General features: G+C 42.0%; 1 protein-coding gene across 1 annotated transcript; it reads right to left on the bottom strand.

The window, feature by feature from the left end:
• Positions 1–1699: 1699 nt before the first annotated feature.
• LOC138144586 (DLA class II histocompatibility antigen, DR-1 beta chain-like) lies at positions 1700–23664 on the bottom strand. The gene is made up of 6 exons (XM_069065974.1): positions 23490–23664; positions 6011–6280; positions 3903–4184; positions 3321–3431; positions 2845–2868; positions 1700–2674 (listed from the first exon to the last, which is right to left on the bottom strand). Exons 1-5 carry the CDS (start codon positions 23587–23589, stop codon positions 2852–2854), a joined length of 780 nt encoding a protein of 259 aa, XP_068922075.1. The 5' UTR covers positions 23590–23664; the 3' UTR covers positions 1700–2674; positions 2845–2851.
• Positions 23665–24360: the final 696 nt, after the last annotated feature.

The raw sequence follows: 24360 nt of genomic DNA, 5'->3' as shown, positions 1-24360 counted from the left end.
CTCCCTTGCTTCCCTGTTTGATTTATTGCTTTATCTTCCATTATGTTGTATCCCTAAATTCCTGAGATCTTTGTTTCCAAAAATGATGATTTCATCCATAAGATTTATATCAGTCAGGGTAGCTAGGTGGCACAGTGAATAGAGCACCAGCCCTGGAGTCAGGAGGACCTGAGTTCAAATTTGGCCTCAGACACTTAACACTTACTAGCTGTGTGACCTTGGACAAGTTGCTTAACCCCAATTGCCCTGCAGTCCCCCTCCAAAAAAAAAAAAAAGATTTGTATCAGCCCAAATGAAGGAGTTTTAAGAAAAAGAAATGTCGGTATCCTTTTAATAGTTCATGTGGAACTAAGGGAGGAATTAATGGAGATAAGAAAGATAAACATTCCAGCAGATTAGAATCTAAGGGAACCTGAAAACTGAGACATTTCTCAGAGATAACATTGTTTCTACACAAAAAGGAAAAATAACTGAGCAATCTTGGGTGTCTCATCCCCTACCAGCCTTTTAGGGAGTTGCGACTCTCCCCTCCTCTTTCTAGCTCCCATTTACTGCTCAGACACTGATAGCCTTCTGTGCTCTCCAAAGAGGGAGAAGAATCCAATTTGGATGCGGAGCAGAGGAGGCCCAGCATCCCCATTTTCCATCCATCCCAATACATAATCAAGAACAGCCTCCCACTAGGAAGAGGTAAGTTCTGGGCAGGCCCCACCCCTGATGACCACAATGAACTGACCGACCACAAAAAATTACTCATTTAGAAAGAATGTCCTGCTAAGCATTATGGGTAAATGGTATGGCGATTTTTAAATTTTTAATTTTCTACTTATCCCAAACAGCACTAATTCAGGGAGGAATGTTGGATAAGACCCAGTTACTGTCACTAATAAAAAGCTAGTAAACTTCTACCAAAGGTAGAATAGCTGGAAGTAGATTTCATAACTGTGGCCAAGGAGAAAATTGTTAACTAAATAAAACTTAGAGGAAACCCAAAGCAAAAAAAGAATTTTGATAACCCAAAACTGAGAAGCCTTTGCATGACAAGATCAAGGCCTAAAGGAATTGTTGGTGGGAGAAAAACGTTCTTGCATTAAATGTGTCTGATAAAGGTCTATTATCCAAGGTATGTAGAGAATGAACAGCAATCTATAAAGCCAAGAGCCTTTGCCAGTAGATAAGTAATCAAAGGAAATGAATAGTTTTCTAGTTATTCCACATCACTAACAAAGAGAGAAATTGAAATTAAAATAACTGAGGTTTCACCTCTTCCCCAGCAAATCCTACCAGGTGATAACACAGGAAAATGGCCAATGTGGGAAGTACTACACAAAGACAGGTAGGCTGACGCCCTATTTGTGGAGCTGTGAACAGGTACAACAATTGTGAAAAGTAATTAAGAATCAAGCTCAAAAGTGTCAAAATCTCTGTGCCCTTGATCCTGAGATCCCACTGCAAAAGTATGCCAAGGATGTCAACAATGGATAAAGGTTCTCACATATGCATATATTTCAAAATATTAATAGCAATACTTTGTGGTAACAAAGAAGCAGAAACCAAGTACCCACTAACTGAGAAAGGACTAAGCAAATTGTGGTACATGAACATAATGGAATTGTGCTGCAACAGAAGATACAACAAAAATTAGAAATTCAAAGAAACATGGAAGAACTTAAATAAACTGATATAGAATACAGTAGGCAAAACCAGGAAAGAAACATTCTCAATACTACAAAATGGGGTGAGAGGAATGCTGATTATAATTATAATTACCAAGGTTGACCACAGAGAAGAGAAAATAAATATTTCATGGAAGAAGTGGAAAGACTATGGGTATGTACCATTGCATGTACTATTGGAAATATGTGATCAATGCAAAGGTTAGTATGGAATTTTTGAGTAAAAGTTTTGTTATGAAGGCCAATATGGGTAGGGTATATAATAAGCAATGAATAAACATAAATGCTGAAGATATTACTAAAACTTTAATTTTTTAAAGTGCAATGGATAGGCACATGATAGCTAAGCATATGATCAAAGAAGAACTGAGCAAAAGTGGTAGGAGGAAAGTCCTCAGAAAGATGTATCAACAGAATGAAGGGGGCTCATCACATAGGGAAAGTGAAGGATTTCTGGGCACACAACCTGTGAGGGCCATTGGTTTCTATGTTATACTAAGAAATGTAGAGGAAGATCACCAGGATGATGCTTACTCAACCTCTGCAGGAATCATGGAAGAAAATGGACAAGAGGCACCCAGGATAAAAAGGTGTGGATGGATTGCAATCTGCACCTCTAGAGGCATTTTACACTTTGACAGATTCCACAAATCCGTAGTGCTGAAGTTTCTTCCCTCTGCTCCTGTCACTTTGTCTCCATGTCACCAAGCACCAGTTGACTCTCAATCTTCTGATTATTGGGGTGAAGGCACAAAAGAAAAAAATGGATGAAACACAGGTTCAGAAACAAAGGAGGGTGGAGAGGGTCTTTGAAGTTCTGTTGGAGAAATACCAAGAGTCCAGATAGAATCAAAGGAAAGAACTATTCCAGGGAAGGGTCCAGAAGGGCTAACCTCCTGGAGATCGGGGCACAAGCAGGGGGCCTTCAAACATGGGAAGGAGGCTAAGAAGAGGCAACAGTTCCAGAAGACAAAGCCTCAGGGATCACCTCAGGAGTCCTGCAGAAGACATAGAACAGTCATAGAAGAATCTGCACTGGGGTCTGAACCCACAAGTAGAACCACTTCTTCCCACTAAGGGCCCCCAAGTTTCTTCTTAGCTTTATGTTCCACTAGGCAGAGACTATAGCTATAAGAATCTTGATGCCACCTCAGTAATGGGATCTTACCTGTTGATTATGAACTCTGATTTCCTGGGAAAGGAAGGGAGACAGACATACAATTCCTTGTGAGTCTTTGAGTTATAGAAACAAAAGGTACTAAGGTTCAGAGCACAGCAGGACACAGGCTCCTAACACTGCTTCGCCTAGTTCCTGACACCATAGAGGAAGCACTTAATTTATACTTTATCTATCCATCCTCAAACCTGTGAATGGATGGGGAAAGAGGGAATGGTATGGGAATGGGCTAAAAGCTAGAATCTGAGATCCCTCCCAAGGCTATCTGTACCAATGAATATGGGATTCCTAAAGACCCTTGAGCCCTAGCCTCTGGTCCCTTCAGCACCTTCCCTGGGGAGGAAAAATTGAAGCCAGAGTCAGAACACATCTTCACCCCTGACCTGGGGGCAGATTTCTGGCACAATCAAATATCCTCTCTTCCCTGGAGTAGATCATGGAAGGGAGGGAGCCTCAGACTATCTCACCTTTCTGACTCCTTTTGTAGACAATAAGGCCAACCCCAAAGAAGATCAGGCCCAACGTGAGGACAGCGACTCCACTCAGCATCTTACTCTGGGAAGATTCAGACTGTGCTTCTGGGGAGAAGAGACAGTAGGAATCAAAACTTTCCCTTCAGGAGACAGACCCATGAAGATGGTTCTGACGAGAGCCTGAAAGGTTTAGGAAGAGACAGATGTGCAAAGGGCCTTTCAGGACACAGGAAGTGAAAACTCCCCAGAGAGCACTAACATCAATTCATCTCAAAGCCTCGCTCACTCACCACAGAGGAATGAGTCTATAGGCTGACCACAGAGTCCCAGAGGAAGGTCGGCTCCCAGGGCTTGGGTCAGTGAGGAGCGTGACAAGGTCTCCATCACTCTTAGGTCACACTGCCCTTAAGGAGTTGGACTGGGAAAAGGGGGGAAGTTGGGTAGCACACCACATGGGGTTTGTATTGTCCCAGGACAGAAGAAAAGAGGGGACAGGACAGACATGGAGGGGATCTCAGAGCTAGCTCCATGTCCTGAGCAATGTCAGAACTGGAGGGTGAGGGAGCTCTAGCTCACTCCAGTCCAAGACGATAGGTCTCTGAAGGCTAGAGTGCTCCACTTGGCAGGTGTAGACATCTCCATGCTTAGGGGTCATTTCTAGCATCACCAGGATTTGGTAGGTCCAGTCTCCATTGCTGGTCAGACCTGTGGATACAACCCCAGTTGTCTCCTCCTGCCCATTCAGGAACCACCTGACCTCAATGTCCCCAGGATAAAAACCAGTGACAAAGCAGACAAGCAGGTTGTGGTGTCCCAGGGGAGCCATCTTTGATGGATACACAATCACCTCAGGCTGAGCTGGAAGAAAGAAGAAAGATCTTGAGTGAGGGAGCCAGAGCAGATCTTCCTAGTCCAGCCCCACCTCTGTCACCTTATCCATAACCAGGCTCGGGTCTCCTCTCCTCCCCAGGGCCTGAAATGGGCATCTTGGTAACATTTAAACTCCCTCTAAGACTAGAAATCTGAACTAGCAGGAAGCAGCCTCAGGAGTCCATGGTGCTGAATTATCATAGCCCCAGCTCATCAGGATTCAGTGATATGGGAAGAAATTAGCAGGCAAAATTTCTCATTATAAGTGGATTCTTTGTAATGGATTACTTACAAAAACAGATCATAGGAGTAGATTATTTTCAGAGAAATTTTCAGCTCAAATATTAACAGATGGTATCAATCCACTAAAGAAATGTTAAATCAGGGGAATTGTGGAGAACGTCTAGGCCCAATAGAAACCAGAGCATCCTGACCCAGAGCTAGGGGCCCTGGGAGAAGCAGAAATATGTCTGGGGCCCTGGAGAAAAACAATTTCAGTGATGAAGCCTCAGTCAAAAAAGTTTGTGACATCAGAGAAGGCAGGAGGGGGAAGGGATAGAGAGAATGTGGTTGGGACAGGTGAAGCAGAGCGTGGTAAACTTCTGCTGAGTTTAGTTTCAGGGGATAAAAAAAGAAGTTTATTTAAAATTTTTAAAGGCTCGTGACACGTGGGCACTCAAGACTTGGGGACTTAATTTTATATTAATCCTTTTGTTGTTGTTCTGTTATTTTTTTAATCATGCCCAATTCTTTGTTGCCCCATTTGGGGCTTTCTTGGTGAAGATATTGGAAGAGTCTGCCATTTCCTTCTCCAGGTCCTTTTACAGATCATCTGTAACTTAGACAAACTTAGAGAATTTAGGGAAACAAGGTTAAGGGACTTGCCCAGAGTCACATAGCTAAAAATTTCTGAGGTCAGACTTGAACTCAAGAAGATGGAGCCTGACATTCTATTCCCTGGGCTACCTAACTGCCTATTAAGCATTTTAACATTGTGTAAGTATGAGTTATTCATTGGTGAAGGGTTCTTGGCTTGTTTCCAAGGCAATTTATCGCCAGAGGAATTGGAGGAGGTAAAAAAAAAAAAAAGCCACGTGAATTTGACTGAGGAAAAAAGACTTAAGTAACCAGAACCCAATGTGGTAGAAGAGGGTTTCTTCCCCCTTCCCTCTCCAGCACACCCCCCACTTCTTTGTCCCTAGTCTCTTTTCCCCCATTCACTCTCCCCTTTCTTCTCCTCTCTCCCCACTCCTCTTCTCCCCTTCACTCATCTCCAGTTTTTCTGCTCCTGATTCCTCATCCTCACATCTGTTGCCTTTCTTTTCCCTCTTTCATTTTCCTACTTCTTGTCCTTCTCATTCTTCCTTTTTTTCTTCCCCTCTCCCAATTGCCTTCTCCATTCTTCGTCCTACCTTTTTATCTCCCCTTTGTTCCCAATCTCTTTCCCATCCCATCTTCCTTCCCTTCTCCTCCCTTCTTGTTCCCCTCCCTTTCTCCTCTTGCCCAATCCATTCTCTTCCCCTCTCTCCATCCTTGTTCCTCCTTTTCTCTCTTCTGTTCTGGGGGCCCTGTCCCTGCATCTGCTTCTGTAACCCCCCCTCACCTTTTCTCCTCCCCATCTGCCACCCTCCCATCACAATCTCCACTCCTCTCCTCCCACCCTCTGCTCTCCCTTTCAGTCTTCTTTTCTCTTCCCTCCCTGCCCTGCCCCCTCCCCAGGACACCCGCCCCTCTCCCGCTCTCTCCTCTCTCTCCCTGGGTCCCTGCTGGGCTCCCCGGGTCCCTCCTTCCCCTGCCCGAGGGTGCAAACTCACCTCTCCTGCGCTTTGAAAAGTACTCAATCCGCCGGTAGTTGGGCCTGCAGTAAGTGTTCACCAGGTCGCGTCTGTGCTCCAGGATCTCTTTCTGGCTGTTCCAATACTCAGCCTCGGGCCGCCCCAGCTCGGTCAGCGCCACAAACTTCCCCACGTCGCTGTCGAAGCGCACAATCTCCTCCCTGTTGTGGATGCATCTCAGCACATACCGTATGTGCTCTGTCCCATTCACAAAGTGACACTCGGCCTTTCTCTGCTCGGTGAAGTGCTCTGCGGGGAAAACCTGGGGCGGGTCAGCGGTGACAGACACCCCCGCCCTCAAATCCATCACCGGGTCTTGGGCTTCACCAAGGAGAACATAGCCAACATCCAACTGCTCTTCCTGCGCATGCTCAGCCCCACCCCCACCCCCCGAGGCCCAGAGATGGCAAGCAAATTTTCTGAGGTCACACCGCAAATCTGGAGTGTAAGCAGGACTAGAACCCAGACCTACAGGTTCCCAGACCGCTACTGTCTGTCTGCTGTGTCATAGCTGCCACTCAGCTATACCAGGCACCGAGCAAATACTCCCAGGAAATTTTACCCAACACCCACCCCAAGTCCTCCTCAAAGAAGTTTAACCCCCTCCCTGATCCTTATCCCTCCAGGGAATCTCTATAGCCCCCTCCCCACCCCCTCTGTAGAAACCTGGGCAGGTGACCCACCCTCCCCACACCTCCATAACCCTAGAGGTCACACACCTTTGATCAGGGGACAATAATCAAATCAGTATTACCCCCCTTACTGAAAAGGGCATGGAGATCTCCTGTGCTTGTATGGCTCTATTCACAATTCCTGTGGCTGCCACACCGGGTCCCCTTCCTCAGTCACCCCTTTTGGGTATGTCTCATATCCTCCTCTTCCTAGAATGTCAGCTCCTCCAGGGTCAGGAAATGACTGGTTTTTAGATGTAGACTAGCAATTAGTACAGTGCCTGGCACATAGTAAGCTCTTAATAATGCTTAAGCACTGATTGATATCATTTACCTATCCATCCCACAAATGACAAAATAATTTTTAGAAAGTATAAATCTAATCACTTAACTCACTCTCTCAAGAAGTTGCAATGGCTCCCTCTGGATCCTTGGAGAAATTTCAAAACCCCAATCTTGGCGTTTAGAGCCCTCTCCAGTCTGAGTCCAGTCTAACTTATCAGCATCTCCTATTGTTCCCTCTCACACACAATTCATGTTTCGGTCAAACTGACCTACTTGCTGCTCCCCAAACTCAGTGTTTCATCTCCCACCTCCACACATTTGAACAGCCTCAGTGCCTGACATACTCTCTGCCCCCCTGCACCACCAGCTCCTGGGTTCCTTGCTTTCTTTATACTTAATTGTCTTTCCTTCTCTATGCACTGCTCTACTTCCCCTAAGAGATGCAATCAACAGGCATTTATTAAATGCTTACTGTGTGATAGACACCATGTTAGGTGCTGAGAATATAAATATAAAAAATGGAAACATCCCCAGCTTTAGATTCAAATGGGAGTGACTAGTGTCAATAAAAATACAGACAATATGAATAGAAATGAGTAGAAGATAGGGAGGGAAGACACTGGCATTTTGTGGGGATCAGGAAAGACTTCATTTACAAAGTGGTGCTTAAACTGGGCATTAAAGGAAGAGAGGATCCATGACGCAGAGGGAAGGAGAGAGTATATTCCAGGAACAGGGGCTGGCTTTGACAAAGGCCCAGACATGGGAGATGGGGGTAGTGTGTGAGAAAAGGGCCAGTTTGGGCAGAGCACAGAGCACAGGAAGGTGAGGATTGTCATATAAAATAGGGTTCAAGACAGATTGTGAAGGAAGAACCAGAAGAAGTTCTAATGGATTATAGAAGCAATAGGGAGCCAGTGCTATCTATTGAGGAGAGGAATGACTTAGTCAAATTTGCTCTCAAGGAAAAACACATTTTTAGGTGTGTAACTGAGGGTCTGGAGGGAACAGGGACTTAAGGCAGGGACAGTGATTAGGAGGCCATCATAATAACCTGGATGACAGGTGATGAGGGTCTGAGTAGAAAGGGTTTTATGTAGGAGGAAATTGAGATTAGTTCAGCAAGAGCTGAATTGTGGGAATTGAGTGAACCCCACTGACTTCATCTTGTGACTTGGTTCTGGAGCTAGCTCAGTTCCCTGTCGATTAAATTATGGGCAGAGTCCAATTTCCTTCTTGTGAGAAAATTCTATTCAATTGTGGGAATTAGGAGAAAACCTTAATTGATTGTTTGAACCTAGTCCTGCATGGCTGTGAAGCTGGACCAGCTCTCTCTGCTGCTTAGAGACCCTTAACTAAGGCCCTAAGTGATGCTAAGCAGAAGAAACAAGGGCAGATCCAGAGACAGGCAAGGAGTTTTCTCATAATTGAACATCCTAAGCCACCCATATGTCTTATCTGAAAACTAGTCCCCTTCTAATTAATCACTTATTGTTTCCATATTCTTTTGATTGTTCACAGACATTTGGGGGAGGGACACTTCTTTCTCTTATATCTCTTATGTACCTGTTTGCTCTTCTCCTTCCAACTTGGAAAGTCCCTAATCCTTCCTCTAATTAGAATTCAAGTTACTTACTGTGTTTTGTTTCCTTTTCATTCATTGGTCTTATTTAATTGTTTTTAATACATAAAAATCTGTCTCCAACTATATTTGGGGGTCCAACCCTAAACTGAGGAGCTCTCGTCCTGGATTGTTGAGTAATTGGCATACCTTGCTTAATAAATCGATATGCTCAGAAGCTCAAACTTTTCTTTCCTCGGTCATTTCATCTTTCTCCTGCCACATGGAAGAGATGTTATGACAGTGACTCAGTGGGGGGAGGCAGATTGAGGAATTGAAGACAAAAGTAAGGTCATGCACCATGAGACTAGAAGAATTGTACTATGTTCATTAAGAATAAGAAAGTTTGAAAGGGGTATGGATTTGGGGAGAAAGCAATTATTTCAATTTTGGACATATAGTGGTGTTTAAGAGAGCTTAGAGCCACTTGGCTTGAAACATCCAGGAGGCATGAGGTGATGCTGGACAGACAAGAGATCTAGGAGTCATCTGAACAGAGATGGGAATTAAGGAGAGAGAGAAGAGAAGAGGGCCCAGGCCAGAACCTTAGGAAATGCCCCCATTTAGGGCATAGGATGTAGATGATAAACCAGCAAAGGGGACTGAGAAAGAGTGACCAGACAGGTAAGGAGAGGACCACGAGAGAACAGAGTCACAAATACCTAGAGAGAAGAGAAGGGTCAGATTCAGCAGAAAGTTCCTGAAGGATGAAGCCTGAGAAAAGACCATGGACTTTGGCAATGGAGAGATAGATCCTCTCTCTCTCTCTCTCTCTCTCTCTCTCTCTCTCTCTCTCTCTCTCACCCTCCCCCCAAAGGGGATAGGCTAGTCGCACAGCTAGTAAGTGTCAAGTGTCTGGGACTGGATTTGAACTCAGGTCCTCCTGGCTCTAGGGCCAGTACTCTATTCACTGTGACCCCTAGTTGCCCCTTTTCTACCTGGTACTTTGTTCTCCTATTACTTAACCTACCCCCGCTCCAGCAATCCTTCCCTTATCCTCCCATTCCCCTAAATTCAAAGACCCTTCTATACCCCCCTCTAACCTATTCCCTCACCCTACCTTCTAAATATCCCTCCTTTATCCTCTGCCCCTTTCGTGTCCCTTAGGGTTTTATTTCTCTCTAAATTTAGAAGACTTTTATACTCTTCTAGATATGGATTATGCATGTATGTATGTATTTTCCCCTCTTAAATCCATTCCCAGTGAAAGCAGGTTTCCATGACTAACAGCTCTCCCTCTTCCATCTAATTCCTCTGTAACAGTTCTTCCTCTTGCACCTCATTTGTATAAGAAAATTATTCTTTTAGCTGTTCCTGAACAGTTTTACTTTTTGAAGTCATATCATACTTAGGTCAACCCCAATCTTTTTTAAAGCTACCTAATTACTAGTAACAATCTTGAATATAGGTTTTACATTTTCCATATGTAAAAGGTAAATATTCTAGCCTTATTTGGTCCCTTGTAATTGGTCATTGGTGTGTGCCCTGTATTTCTCTTGGCTCTTGTATGTCAAATCTTCAGTTGAGTTCAGGGCTTTTTTTTTAAACAGAGTCCTGAAAGTCTGACAGTTGATCAAATTTCCTTTATTTTCATTCAGTATTATGTTTAACTTTGCTGAATATAATATTTTCAGCCAGAGGCCCAGTTCTTGTGCTCTTTCATATATTGTGTTCCAAGACCTGCTATCTTTTAGTGTCACCAACACTAGATCTTGTGTGATTCTAATTGTACTACTGCATATATAAATTGTTTTTTCTTGCCACTTGCAATATTTTGTCCTTAATCTGGGGGGTTTCAGAATTTAATATTTCCGTGAGTTTTCCTCATAGGATCTCTTTTAGGTGATGATCAGTGGATTTTTCATATTTCTACTTTTCCCTCTTGTTCTAATGCTTCAGGACAATTTTCTCTAATTATTTCTTGTGTTATTGTATCAAGATTCCTTTTTGATCAGAACTTTCAGGCAATCCAGTTATTCTTGTTTTTTCTCTTCTTGATCTGTTCTCTAGGTCCATTGTTTTTCTTATGGGTCATTTCACATTCTTTTCTATTTTTTCATTCTTTATATTTTGGGGAGTTTTAAAAAATTTCTTCCTCTCTTATAACTTCCCTGGTTTCCCTTGCCCGATTCTGACTTTCAAAGAGTCATTTTCTTCCTTAAGATTCTAATTGGTTGACTTTTTTGTCTTTCCTAATTGGTTGGCTTTCTTGTCATAATTTTCATGTTTTTCTTTTATTATTCCTATTTTTTTTTAATTTTATCTCAATCTCTCTTGTTGGATTTTTAAAGTCTTTTTTAAGCTCTTCAGTGAATTATCTTTGGGCAGGTGACTATTTGACATTACTCATTGGAGTAGAAGAGGGTTTCTTTGCTTCAGTATCCTCCTCTGAAGATGAAACCCAGTCTTCTCTATGCCCATAGTTGCTCTCTAGGGTAGGATTCTTTCTCCTTTCCCTGTGCATTTTTTCTTTCTAATAATTTAGATTTTATAATCACCTCTAGTCCTGAGATATGGGGAATGGTGCCTCTGGCCTCAGATCCTCTTCAGTTCTCCCCTCTGACCTTAAATTCAAACCAAAACCTCCAGCCTCCTGTAACTGCCCACAGCCAGTGGCATACCTGCCTCACTACTTCTGCACTCACATGGCATGTGCTAGTTCCTTCTCACCTTGGCTGCTCCCACAGCACAGCTGGGTCTGGCATTCCTTGTGAGCAGAGGTTCCCTAGATGTTCCCCAGGTCAGAAGCCCCAGCCTCACTGGGGGAGGGGGGGGGGAGAGGGAGAATTTCTTGTGTCTAGGGCTGAGTCAGCCTTCCAACCCAGCTATCCCTGGTCTTGTCACTTGTTTAAGCAGCTTGCCACTAAGTTGTTAAAGTGGGCCCTAGCCTGGAGGTGTTTACACAGGGAGGAAATCTAGTCCTGGGATTTTTCTTCAGGCCTTCTCCAACTGTCCAAAAATGACTCCAGTTCTGCCCCTACTCTTATTTGTTTTCACAGCTCTTTGTTCACCCAGAGGCACTGTTTTATCTCTTCTGTGGAGGAAAATCTTGAGAGCTTGAAAATTTCTTACCTATTCTACCATCTTTCCAAAATCCTCTCAAGAGAGTAGTATCAATTAAATAATAAGGTAGGAAGCCAGACTGCAAAGGATTGAGGACTGAGGTAGAGAAGTAGAGACAGTGTGTGCAAGACCCTTTTTGTAGGAGTCTGGCTGATAAAGGAAGGAAAAAATAGATAAGATAATTGCTTGAGTATAATGCCATTTAGCTAAGATTCAGATAGTGAAATATTTTTACAAAGCAAGTAATCTGTTTACTTCAGATTTTCTTTGTAGTAATGCTTCAAATGCCCCTTTTATTTAACATCCAAACTATTTGTTATGAAGGCACCATCATCCTCCCAGTCACCCAGGCTGGGTTTTTTCTTTTGTCTCTTTTTGCATTCCAAGCACTTAGCACAGTGCCTGGCACATAGTAGATGCTTAATAAATGTTTATTAACTGATCTGTCAGTTTATTAACTGACTAACAGCATGAACTCATGCAAAATGAAGTGAATGAAACTAGGAGAAGAATTTATGCAATAGCAATCATATGGCAAATACAAACAAACTTTGAAAGACTTAGGAAATCTGATCACCCTGACCAACCATGATTTCAGAGAATTAATGATGAAACATGCCACCCACTTCCTGATCAAGAGTTCTCAGAATGCAGAATGAGAATTTTTTTTTCAAAATGACCAATGAAACAATTTGTTTTGCTTGACTTGGCTATGCATGTTTTAAATAGGGGGTGAATTTTTTCTCTCAGTTTGAGAAAGGGAAGAATAGGTTTGGGAGGTAGAAAATGAATTTTTTGCTGATTAAAAATATATTTTTAAAAGAAGGAAATATATAATTCAACTCAAAGATGTCAGTAAACTATATATCCTCTATTGACTCACTAAAATAGTATTAGGCATTTACCTCAAAGGAAGTCAAAGATAGAAGACACATAGGTGAGATACACACACACACCAACATATATTCATATATGTATACACATGTGTATGTGAGATATGTGTGTATGTGTATATACACACATAGCAGTTTTTGTTGTAGCAGAGACCTTGAGACAAAGTGGATGCCACTATTTGAGAAATGAGTGAACAAATTCTGTTCTAAGAGAGTAAAAGTATGTCCTTGGGTAGTCAGAAATGATGAAAGGGATGGATCCAGTGAATCCCAGAAAACACTGTTGAAATAATGCAGAGTGAAGAGAACAGAGCAAGGAGACCAGTTACTACAATGAAAATAATAATCTGAAGGAAAATAGATTTGAAAGACTTCAGACATCAGGTCCATGCAATGACCCATCAAGGCTCTAGGAGACACAGGCTGAAGTGCTTCCCATCTCCTCTCAAAGAGGTAATGGACCCAAAGCAGTAGATGAAACATACATTTCAGTCACAACCCAGAGACACAGGGCTTCTAATAGTGGGGATAGGTAAGTTTTTGGTTTTTGTTTTTTAAGGGTTTTTTTAGGTTTGAGTGACTGATATGTAGTGATAGTAATGCAAAAAAAGAAAGGAAAGAGCATCAGTGAAATATGTGTGTGTGTGTGTGTATACATATTAACCCAGAGAAAATAGCAGGAAAAAAAATTCAAAAAGGGTCACAGACAAGTAGGGCTATTTGTGTACTCCCATGTTAAATTTATTTTTAAGCTATTATTTAGTGTTTTATTTTCCCCAGTTACATGTAAAAACAATTTTTACCATTTGTTTTTTAAAACTTTGAGTTCCAAATTCTCTCCTCCTCACCTCACACCTCCCCATTGAAACAGCAAGCAATTCTATACAGGTTATATGTGTGTAGTCATGCAGATTATATTCATAACAGTAATTTCATGAAAGAAAACATAGACAAGAAAAATAAAGTAAAAAAGTATGCCTCTATCTGTATTCAGATAGCATCAGTTCTTTCTCTGGGGAGGTAATTTTTTTCATTTTAAGTCCTTCAGAACTGTCTTAGATCATTGTATTGCTGAGAAGAGCAAAGTCATCTACGGCTTACAACATTACAATATTGTAATATTATAATAATAATATAATAAAACACCTTACAATATTGCTGTTAATTTGCACACAGTACATTTCACTTTGCATCAGTTCACACAAGTCTTTCCAGGTTCTTCTGAGAGCATCCTACCTATTATTTCTTATTGTACAATAGTATTCCACCAGAATCACATAACACAACTTGTTCAGTCATTGCCCAATTGATGGGCATCCCCTCAACTTCTAATTCTTTACCCCAAGAAAATAACTTCTGTAAATATTTTTTTACATATACATCCTTTTACTTTTTGTTTTTTATCTCTTTTGAGACACAGACTTAGTAGTGGTATTGTTGGTCAAAGAGTATTATGGTTTTATATCCCTTTGGGAATAGTTCCCAATTGCTCTACAAAATGGTTGAATCAACTCACAGCTCCACCAACAATGCATTAAAGTCTCATTCTTCCCAAGTCCCCTCCAACATTTGTCATTTACCTTTTCTGTCCTAATAGGCATGAGGTAGTACTCAGAATTGCTTTAATTTACATTCTTCCAATCAATAGTGAATTAGAATATTTTATATGGTTATAGGTAGATTAGAATACTTCATCTGAAAACTGATAATATCTTTTGATCATTTATCAATTAGGGAATGGCTCTTATTTTTATAAATTTGACTCAGCTCACTATATGTTTGGGGAATGAGGTCTTTATCAGAGAAACTTGCTTCAATTTTTTTTCACAGTTACTATTGCTATTTCTTTCCATCCTATGCTTCCCCATTTATTCTATTCTCTCTCTTCTTTCACCCTGTCCCTCCCTTCTCAAAAGTGTTTCACTTCTGACTATATCCTCCCCCAATCTACCCTCCCTTCCCCTCCTACTTTCCTGTAGGCTAAGCAAGATTGATTCCTATACCCAACAGAGTGTGTATGTTATTCCCTCTTTGAGCCAATTCGGATGAGAGTAAGGTTCACTCATGCCCCTTCACCTTCTCTCTCTTCCCCTCCACTGCAAAAGCTTTCTCTTGCATCTTTTAGGTGAGATAATTTACCCCCATTTCACCTCTCCCTTTTTCTTTCTCCCAGTACATTCCTCTCTCTCACCCCTTAATTTTATTTTTAGATATCATCCCTTCATATTCACATCATACCTATGACCTCTGTCTATATATGCTTCTTCTAAATACTTTAATAATAAGAAGTCTTATGAGTTACAAATATCATCTTCCCATGTAAGAATTTAAACAGTTTAACCTTATTAAGTGCCTTATGATTTTCCTTTCCTGTTTACTTTTTATGCTTCTCTTGAGTCTTGTATTTGAAAATCAAATTTCCCATTCAGCTCTTGTCTTTTGCTCAAGAATGTTTGAAAGTCCTCTTTTACATTGAATATCCATTTTTTCCTTTGAAGAATTACACTCAGTTTTGCTGGGTAGGTAATTCTTAATTGTAATCCTAGCTCCTTTGCCCTCCAGAATATCATATTCCAAACCCTCCAGTCCTTTAATGTAGAAGTTGCTAAATCTTGTGTTATCCTGGCTAGGACTCCATAATACTTGATTTTTTTTTCTTTCTGGCTGCTTGCAGTATTTTCTCCTTGACCTGGGAACTCTGGAATTTGACTTTAATATTCCAAAGAGTTTTCTTTTGGGGGATCTTTTTCAGGAGGTGACTGTGGATTCTTTCCATTTCTATTTTCCCCTCTGGTTCTAGAATGAAAGATGATGCCTAGGCTCTTTTTTTTATCATGGCCTTCAGGCAGCCCAGTAATTTTTAAATTATCACTCCTGGATCTATTTTCCAGGTTAGTTGCTTTCCCAATGAGATGTTTCACATTGTTTTCTACTTTTTTTCATTCTTTTGGTTTTGTTTTGTCATTTCTGGATTTCTCATAAAGTCATTAGCTTCCATTTGCTCCATTCTAATTTTGAAGGAATTATTTTCTTCAGTGAGCTTTTGGACCTCTCTCACCCTAGTTCAACAGATTTTTCCTGCCAAACTTCCTAAGTTCTCTTGTTTCCTGGAGCCATGATGGTGGAATAAGCAGTAATTCACTCTCACTCTCCCTTACTGACCTTGAAAAACCCAGAAAATACCCCCTCAGGAAAAATCCTGGAAAGTGAAGCCAGCAGAAAGACAAGGTACCAGCAGTTTTTTAGCTCATGAGGGTAGGATGTTTAACAGGAAAGTTCCCTCTTGCTGTGACTGAAGGGAACCAGTAGAGGACAGGAGGTGTACCAGTAAGCCAGCAGCAAGCCCCACCTTAGCAAATCAGCAGGAGATCCTGAGTCACAGGGTGGTGGAGCAGGCAAGCACCAACATCAAGATCACTGCATGCCTATGCATAGCCAGGGGAATTGGAAGATACCAGTGCAGAGAACCATTACTTATACAACTAGTGGGCATCCACCAGTAGCTGAGCCTACACAACCCCTGGGGAGAAGATGATCTCCAGTGGCCAGACCACTCTACCCCTACACCTTACCCTGCAAGCTTCAGTGTAATCTGGGGAAACATAGAAAAATCCCAACTGGTCTCAGCATACAACATCACCACCACCATCCCCAGTTCAGTACCAGGTAAGCTACAGCCTATACACCCCCCAGCTACCATAACTGAGGCACCAGCACACAAAGTGAGTAACCAAGCCCCTAACCCCCAGCATGGGACAGTGCCCTCTGTGCCCCAGAAACAGAAATCAACTTTAAAAAGGAGGGAAAAGGTCAATTTCTGTTGTGCTAGAAATTTTACTCTATATTTTGTGGGTTCTGCTGCTCTAGAGTTTGGTTAGAGGTATTATATTTGGAGAGGTTTAGGGGAGATCTCAGGTGAGTTCTTGCCTTTAGTTCAGTATCTTGGCTCTACCACCTTTCATGATAAATTTAACATACACTTTTAAAAACCAAACATCATGTAAATGGAGCTCAGGTTCATCTACAGTTGACTTTTTCTTATTTTGAAAGATCAGGAAGTGATCACAAGCTGAACCATGAAGAAAAATTGAGTTCCTGAGAGAGAGAGTTGAGGAATTGGGGAAGGGTGGTGCATTTCTTTGTGAGAGAGTGGGGAAAAATACCAATTTTAACATAATCAAATGCTAGGTGCATGACTGGAAGGGAAATCAATAGCAATCTATTTTCACCTCTTTTTTTTTTTTTTTTACAAATAGAGACACTAATGCCTGGAAGAGTGATGTGACTTGTCCAAGGTCACTAAAGTAATAAAGGAGGGATCAAACCTCGACCCAGGACTTCCCACTTATTTCCATTAGACCACACTGTCTCTGTAGTCAGAACACAGGGGTTCCAATCCCTAAGACCTTGTACTAATCACTTTCTCTCTGAACCAATTTCTTCATCTGTAAAATGGAGTCAATATAAGTGGCAGTACCTGTTTCATACACGTGGTGAAAATCAGAGAGGATTGTGTATAGAAAGCATTTTATAACAAGAGGGCCCATATCAGTAGAAGTTACTTTGATTTTCTGAGACAACTATGATCTCATCCTAGTATGCCTTCTTTCTATCAGCACAGAGCAAAATCCATGCACACTTGCTCCTCTTGTGTGATTTTTCCATAGATCCTCTCTAGATGGTCCACCCTCACTTGCTGGAGGAATAACTGTAGGGCTTTGGACCTTATGAGGTTACCAGTGCAACCCATTCATTTTTCTTTCCAATCATACATTATTATTATAAGGGGAGGTTATCACTGGAAAAAGGTGCCAGCTGACCAGCGCATCTCTTTTGGACAATTGCAACCTTGATGCCCCAGCAGCTGTGTTCTTCAAAGACTCTGAAGCAAAGAAAATGTTTGTACTAAAAAAAAAAAAGTTTTTGACCTGGAAGCCATTTGGAAACATTAGAGGTACTGAGCCATTTCCCAAATGCAATCTAACTAACTCCAATCCTCCTTTTTCAATTCTGGGTCCAATTCATAATCCATCTGCAGAGCTTCCTCCAAATATGCACAGTGATAGATTAATTAGAATGTCATAATCTGAACAATGTACATTTTGTATTTTTTCAGACTTCTCTGTATGAATTGTTCTATTTTTTATTGAAGCGTAAATTATTAATATGAATATTAAACTTTTTCTGCCTTGATTGGTATTTATAAACATTGAATGAGGTTATTTCTGTTTTTCTAAATTTCAGGAAGTTTTGAATGTTTATGGAATCAAAGACTTTCTTGTAATTAACAAGCAACAAGAATGATGGGATCATTTATTCTATACATTTTTTAAGTTAATTTTGAAATGGTAAAGATGTGGTCCATGGCTGAATTCCTCTGGTGAAGGCCTGCTTGCTCCCTACTAAAACCTTTAAAAATATTCTCTCAGTTCACATTTAGACCACTCTCATAAAGATTTTTTAATAGATTAAAGGATGGGCACATAAGTCTGTAGTTTCAGTAGTTACTGATAGTCTCTCAGTCACCTTTCCTTATGATCTCAATAAAATCCAAGAATTTTCAGGCTATTTTTTCCAACTTCAGATCCCTTGAGTATTGGTCCCTCTATACCCTCACAATTGTGTCATTTCTAACACAAATCTCTTCTATAAACACTTGACAATCCAGCTGCTTTTCCTGTCATTCTCTTTGCAGTCATTTTTACCTCCATGTTAAACACATCTAGAACTGTGCTGTTAGGGTTCAAGTTCTATGTGGTTGCTCTGTCTTTGAGAGAGAAAGATATTGGCTATTGTGATGGAAGAGATCCAGTGCAGAGTCCAAGTCAAAGAAAAATTCCCTATGAACAGTGAGGTTCCCTAGACATATCTTCTTGTGAATAATATTGTGTTGATTCCAAGGAGACTCAGAACACTGAAGAAACTTCTGGAAGAAACTTGTAATCACAAAAGAAGTGTGGCCTATCCATTCAAACTGGAAAGACTAAATGAATGAAGAATATCTATTGCACATATTTCAGTATCCACTTGGATGGACATGTTATAGAGCTTGTCTATCAGTATGTCTATCTGGGATAGACTTAGAGATCAGTGGTGAATTGGGCACAAAGTTGTGACCTCCTCCAAAAAGAGGGTTTGAATTTCAGCCCCACCCCCTCCCTAGGATTCTGTGACACCTCACCATCTTCACTTCTTCCTTACCTCTCCAACTACTACCTGCCTGTCTCCTGAGCTGACTCCTCCTCCTCTTCGAAATAACTAAACATGTTCATGACCAAAGTCACTACTCTCTGTTCTCTTCTCTCAACATTCACTTTCTCCCTCTCTCTCTCTCTCCCTCCCTCCCCCCCTTCTCTCTCTTCTGTTTCTCTCTTTTTATTTCTCCCCCTCACATTATTCACTCCCATTTTTTATTTCTCCCTCTCTGTAAATGCCTCCTAAACCTTGATCTTGGTCCATAATTTCTTATAGTCTCACTTCCTACATTTCCAACTCCCTGTTGAACATCTCTACATGGTTCTTCCCAAGCACTTCAAACTAAAACTGTAAATGTCATCATTTTATCCCTGAAATCAGATCTTCCTCCTGATTTCTATTAATGGTACCACCATTCTGCCTTACACTAGTTCTAGAAAATCTAAAGCAATTTGAGACTCAGGTATCTATCTTTCCCTCACCTCCCACAGACAAATCAGAAAACTTTACTGATTCTTCCTAACCGGTGTCTCCTCTCTGCCCCCAGATTTTCCAGTCACAACATGATCACCCAACATAAAACCCTTTAATCCTCAAAAATCCTCACCATACTAATATAGCAGCTTACCATACTGACTATATTATTGTTAATTACTACTGTGTCACTAATTTGGGGCCTCAGTTTCCTCATGTGCAAAATGAAAGAGTTTAACCAAATGATCTCTAAGATGCAAATCCTGGGATTCTGTGCAGATAAGGAGACAGTTTGAGAGAATCACCTACAGATAAAACTCCAGAATAATAAGGGATTAGGAGGGAAGGGGGGAAACTTATCCTCAGGTATTGGGACTCAGAATGATACAAATATGGCCACTAATTCAAGTAAGTCAGACTAGATATGGACCCCTTGGAATGACCTCAAACATCTTTAACCTCCTGGTTTCTTAGACATTTGGCTGTCTTCTTGGTAAAGTCAGGATCTAAAAGTGTTAAAAATGAGTTCTAACATTTTCCTACTTTTAGATCCTGATGTTACCAAATTGCTGGCATTGTACTTCTGAATCCTGGACTTGTCTGGAGCCTCTTGCCTGTCTTTGCTTCCCAGACACCTTGAGCTGCTGTGCTGATAACTCCGGAGTCCATCTCCATAGTTTAAACTGCCCTACTCAGCTGAGTCCTTCCTACCAGGATGACAGTCTACAGCGGATGGGCATGATGGGTCAAGCTTCAGCATCTGCAGTGGTCTCCTAACTGCTCTCTGTGATTTAAAATATTCTCCTTTTCAAAGCACTCCAGCTCACCCCCATGACTCCTCATTGCCATTTAAATAAAGAACAACTTCTTCATCCTAGAAATCAAGGTCTTCACTTCTGCTCTCATTTCCCTGTCTAGCCTTCTTTTCCACTTTTGCCTGCATACCTACACCTTTGCCTTGGCTCAAGGCAAAGTCTATCAACCTTGCCTTAGTTCCTCCTCGTGCCTGCCCTTTTCTGTGCTCATTCTCCCACAAACATGGATTCTCTCCCTATTGTGGTAAGGTACCACCATCTTCCCAGTCATCTAAGCTCACAATCTCAGTGTTATCCTCACTCTCATCAACCATATTGAATCTGTTGCCAACACTTGGCAATTTTATCTTTGTAACATCTTGAATATTTCTCATTTTCTCCTCTGACCCTGCCACGACCCTGATGCAGGCCCTCAGCACCTTCCATGTGCATAATCACTATAGTTTGTTGGTGGATCTGCCTGCCTCCAGTCTCTCCCCCTATATAGTCCCTCCTTCATTCAGCTGTCAAATGGATCTTCCTAAAGCACAGATCTGACCACATCACTCACCTGCTCAACAAATTCTGGTGGCTCCCTATCACCTTCAGCATCAAATTTAAAAATCCTGTTTGGCTTCAAGGCCCTTCACACACTGGCCCCTTCTACCTTTTCAGTCTCCTTACCCCTGATGTGCTCTGTGATCCAGTGACACTGGCTTCCCTGCTGTCCCTCCCACTTACTAGACACTTCATCTCTCAGTTCTGGGCATTTCCTCTGGTTGTCCCATGTCTGGAATGCTCTCCCTCCTCATCCCTGACTCCTGGCCTCCTTGGCCTGCTCCAAGTCCCACCCAAAATCCCATCTCATACAGGAAACCTTTCCCAGTCCCTCTCAATTCTAGTGTCTTCCCTCTGTTCATTGTTTCCAAATAATTATTTACATGAATATGATGGTTTTCATGTTGTAATCCCCAGGGATTTTTACCCTTCTTTGTATCCCCCACAGTTAACATAGTGATTGGCACAAAGTAAGTGCTTAATAAAAATGTGACTAACTTCTAGCTGGGAGACTACTTCAATATTATGTAATTTGAATGATTGTCCACATGGGGGCAGCACCTGCTCTCCCATTCACCCAGGGCTGATACTAGGATGATACTAGATTTTTCAGCTGGGGTAAGCAGTCATCACCCTGCTGGTTGTGGGAGATCCCACTATCCTTGAATTTCCCTTGCTCAGACCCTGACAGACTGTCTCTAGAAGGTCCCTTCTGTCTTACCCAGCCCTGAAAAATGGGTGCTACACATGGCATGCTTTTCCCCCAGAGGCAGTGCAGGTGACAGAGCTCAAAATGGGGACAGATTCCTGGAGGAGGGCCCTAGAGCATGTTAGGATCCCAGAGAGATTATGATTGGCCAGGCCAGGCGTCAGGCCAGGCTGCAGGGGCAATAATATGGACTGTGCCAGAGGGGCTTTTATCTGCTTCCCCCACAATACTTACACTCTCTCAAAGAGGATTGTGTCCCATCCCAGAGGGCTCCCTGCCTGTCCAGAACAAAGGATTTCACACCCTTGCTTATGTTGTAACCTTCATTTTAGGAACACTTCCCAACCTTCTTCCCCATGAAGTTACACCTGTACTCCTGGTCCCCTAGGAAACTCACCAACAAAACAAACTTAAGTCCCCAGAAAGGCCCGCCAAGTCAGGCCTGTCCAAGCCCACCACAAAAACGTGCCAAGCAGAACACCACAGCCCCTCACCTTTACCTAGGAACCAATCAGGGGATTTTTACTGTTTGGGTAGCTGGCGGTCATTAAGCAACACTATCCTTTGGATTCTTTATTTTCCCTGCTTGCTTCCCTTGGCAACAGTTATGTTATGGCTTTTGTCCATAAAAATCCTGAGTGGATATGTCTCAAGGCTGCCTGATTTGGGTACATGCCCTGGCAGTCCCTGGGTTCGTTATGCTCCACTATTAAAACTTCACTTAAAATCATTAATGGTCTCACTTGAAATTTCTTGTTACATCGCTTAGCCATGGGAGAGTTCCCTTGATCCAGGCCTTGGCTTCAGGGAGAACAGCCACACTGTGGAGACCACAGAATTCATGGCAAACGTGAGGTCAGTGAGTGCAAGCCCTGCCTGATCCAGGGGAGTGAGGGATTGGGGAACATTGGGCCTAAACCTCTTTTTAGTCCATTAACAAGGTATCATGAAGATAGGAGAGAAGAAAGCCTGGGCCAATCCTTTTGTTTGCTCCAGCCCAGTAACTGCCACTAATCTGCCTCTGAGGAATGGATTGGGAGACCTTCCCCAACTCCACCATGATGTTATTCATAAAAACCAAGGTTGGTCCCAAATAGTCCATCTTCACTTATGGTCTTGAAATCGTACCTGAGAAATTAATCTAGGAAAATCTACCCCTTTTCCTCCCCATAACAGTCAGATTGAAACCTTTCCAGCAGCTTCAGCAGACTCTGTGAAGAGGTTTAGTGGTTTAGAAATGGTTAGATGGTGGTGGGAGACCTTGACAGTTTTGACCATGTCATCCCCTACTCAAAAAGCTCCAGTGATTTCCTGTCACCTCTAGGATCAAATATAAAATCCTCTGCTTGGCTTTCAAGCCCTTCTCAATATGGCCCCCTCCTACTTTTCCAGTCTTCTTACACTTTATGCTCCCAGACCCCCAGTACTCTGCTATCTGGTAGCACCGGGACGTCTTGCTCTTCTTCCCATAAATGTCTCCATCTCCCCGCTCTGTGCATTTTCTCCCCCATACTTAGGAAGCTCTTCTTCCTCATCTCTGACTCCTAACTTCCTAGGCTTACTTTTAAGTATCAACTCAAATCCCACCTTCCCCACCTTTTCTGATTCCCCTTAATGTTAATACCTTTCCTCTGGTGATTTTGTCCCATTTATCCTGTTTAAGTCTTGTTTGCACAGAATTGTTTGCATATTGTCTCCCTCATTAAACTGATCTCCTAAGAGCAGGAATTGTCTTTTGGCTTTCTTTCTATCTTTAGCATTAGCACAGTGCCTGGAAGACAGTAGGTGTTTAATAACATAATTGATAAACCGACTGGAGCCCTCTTACCATGTAATCCCCTATTCAAAAAGATCCAGTGACTCCCTATCACCTTCAGGATCAAACATAAAATTCTCTGCTTGGCCTTCAAGGCCCTTCACAAACTTGCCCCCTCCTACTCTTTCAGTCTTCTTACACTTTATACTCCTAGGCCCCCAGTAATCTGCTATCCAGTGACAGTGGCTTTCTTGACCACTGGGGAGGGGGTCAAGGGTTGGGGGAGTTTAAGCCCTTGAACCCTGAGTAAAAGGAGGAAAGGAAGCAAGAATCAAAAGAATTGTTAGTTGGGAGGGAAGTCTGAAAACCAGTTTTACCTACTGCCCATCTCTCTGAGAACCATTCTGTCCCATGTCTTTCCTTGCTGCTCTATACTTACCAGGACCACGTCTTCCTTCAGCCACCTGGGAATTCAGTACCAGCAGAGTCACAACCAGAACTTCTATCCAGACACCCTTGGGGAGCAAGATACACACCATTCTGGAGACAAGATGAGGCTAAGGGACCCAGAGAGATGTGACAGACAAGATAGCCCTCACTTGATGGAAACTACCCTTCTCATCTCCCAGACTAAGAATTTCCAGATTCTATTGTCTGCCCCAGGTTTGAGCAACCTTAGAGATGAGAGAACCAATTAGAACTAGGAATGAAGTGCATCATTAGTTCCCAGGTAGAGGTTCCTTTTGCAGGGTCTGTTCTAATACTTAAATGTTTTTATGATGGAAAAAAAGACCACCAAAATCATAGAACCTCAAGGAAGGGACCCCCAGAGGTCATGTCTTGCCTGGACTACTACAATAGCCTCCTAGTTGGTCTCCCTGCTTCCAACGTCTCTTCTCTCCTTCCCCACAGCTGCCAAAGGGATATCCCCCAAAAACAAGCCTTATTGTGTCAAGTTCCTAATGAAGACCCTCTAGAATGTCCGACTTGGCTCTGGGGTCAAATATAAACTCCCCTACTATTAAAAAATAATAGCATAATAATGATTTGTCCAGAATCATTTTTCTCTGAATCACTTCAGAAAGAATGTTATGAGATGCTAATGATGATATAAAAATGTAACCATAATTATTATTATAGAAATAATATTTTAAATTCAACAAATATACTGTACAGAAAGCATTTCATTGTCACCATTGCCCAGAATTGCCCTCAGTATGGCAATTATGCACAAAACTCTTTTAAAATATTGGTAGATGACAACATGGAAATTATTTATAATGCCCAAACTACATGGAAAAAAAACTTCA

Source organism: Petaurus breviceps, unplaced genomic scaffold (assembly GCF_028583685.1).
Source record: "Petaurus breviceps papuanus isolate PSGF00001 unplaced genomic scaffold, PetGlider_PUasm1.0 90701, whole genome shotgun sequence".
Taxonomy (NCBI): domain Eukaryota; kingdom Metazoa; phylum Chordata; class Mammalia; order Diprotodontia; family Petauridae; genus Petaurus; species Petaurus breviceps.
This window is presented reverse-complemented; position numbering and strand designations above follow the sequence as displayed.

Coding starts and splice junctions, on each gene's coding strand:
- LOC138144586 (XM_069065974.1), bottom strand. CDS start 23,589: ATGGTGTGTATCTTGCTCCCCAAGGGTGTCTGGATAGAAGTTCTGGTT. Junction 4,185..6,010: donor CTTTTCAAAGCGCAGGAGAG/GTGAGTTTGCAC, acceptor TCTTTCTTCCAG/CTCAGCCTGAGGTGATTGTG. Junction 3,432..3,902: donor ACCTATCGTCTTGGACTGGA/GTGAGCTAGAGC, acceptor TCTTCTCCCCAG/AAGCACAGTCTGAATCTTCC.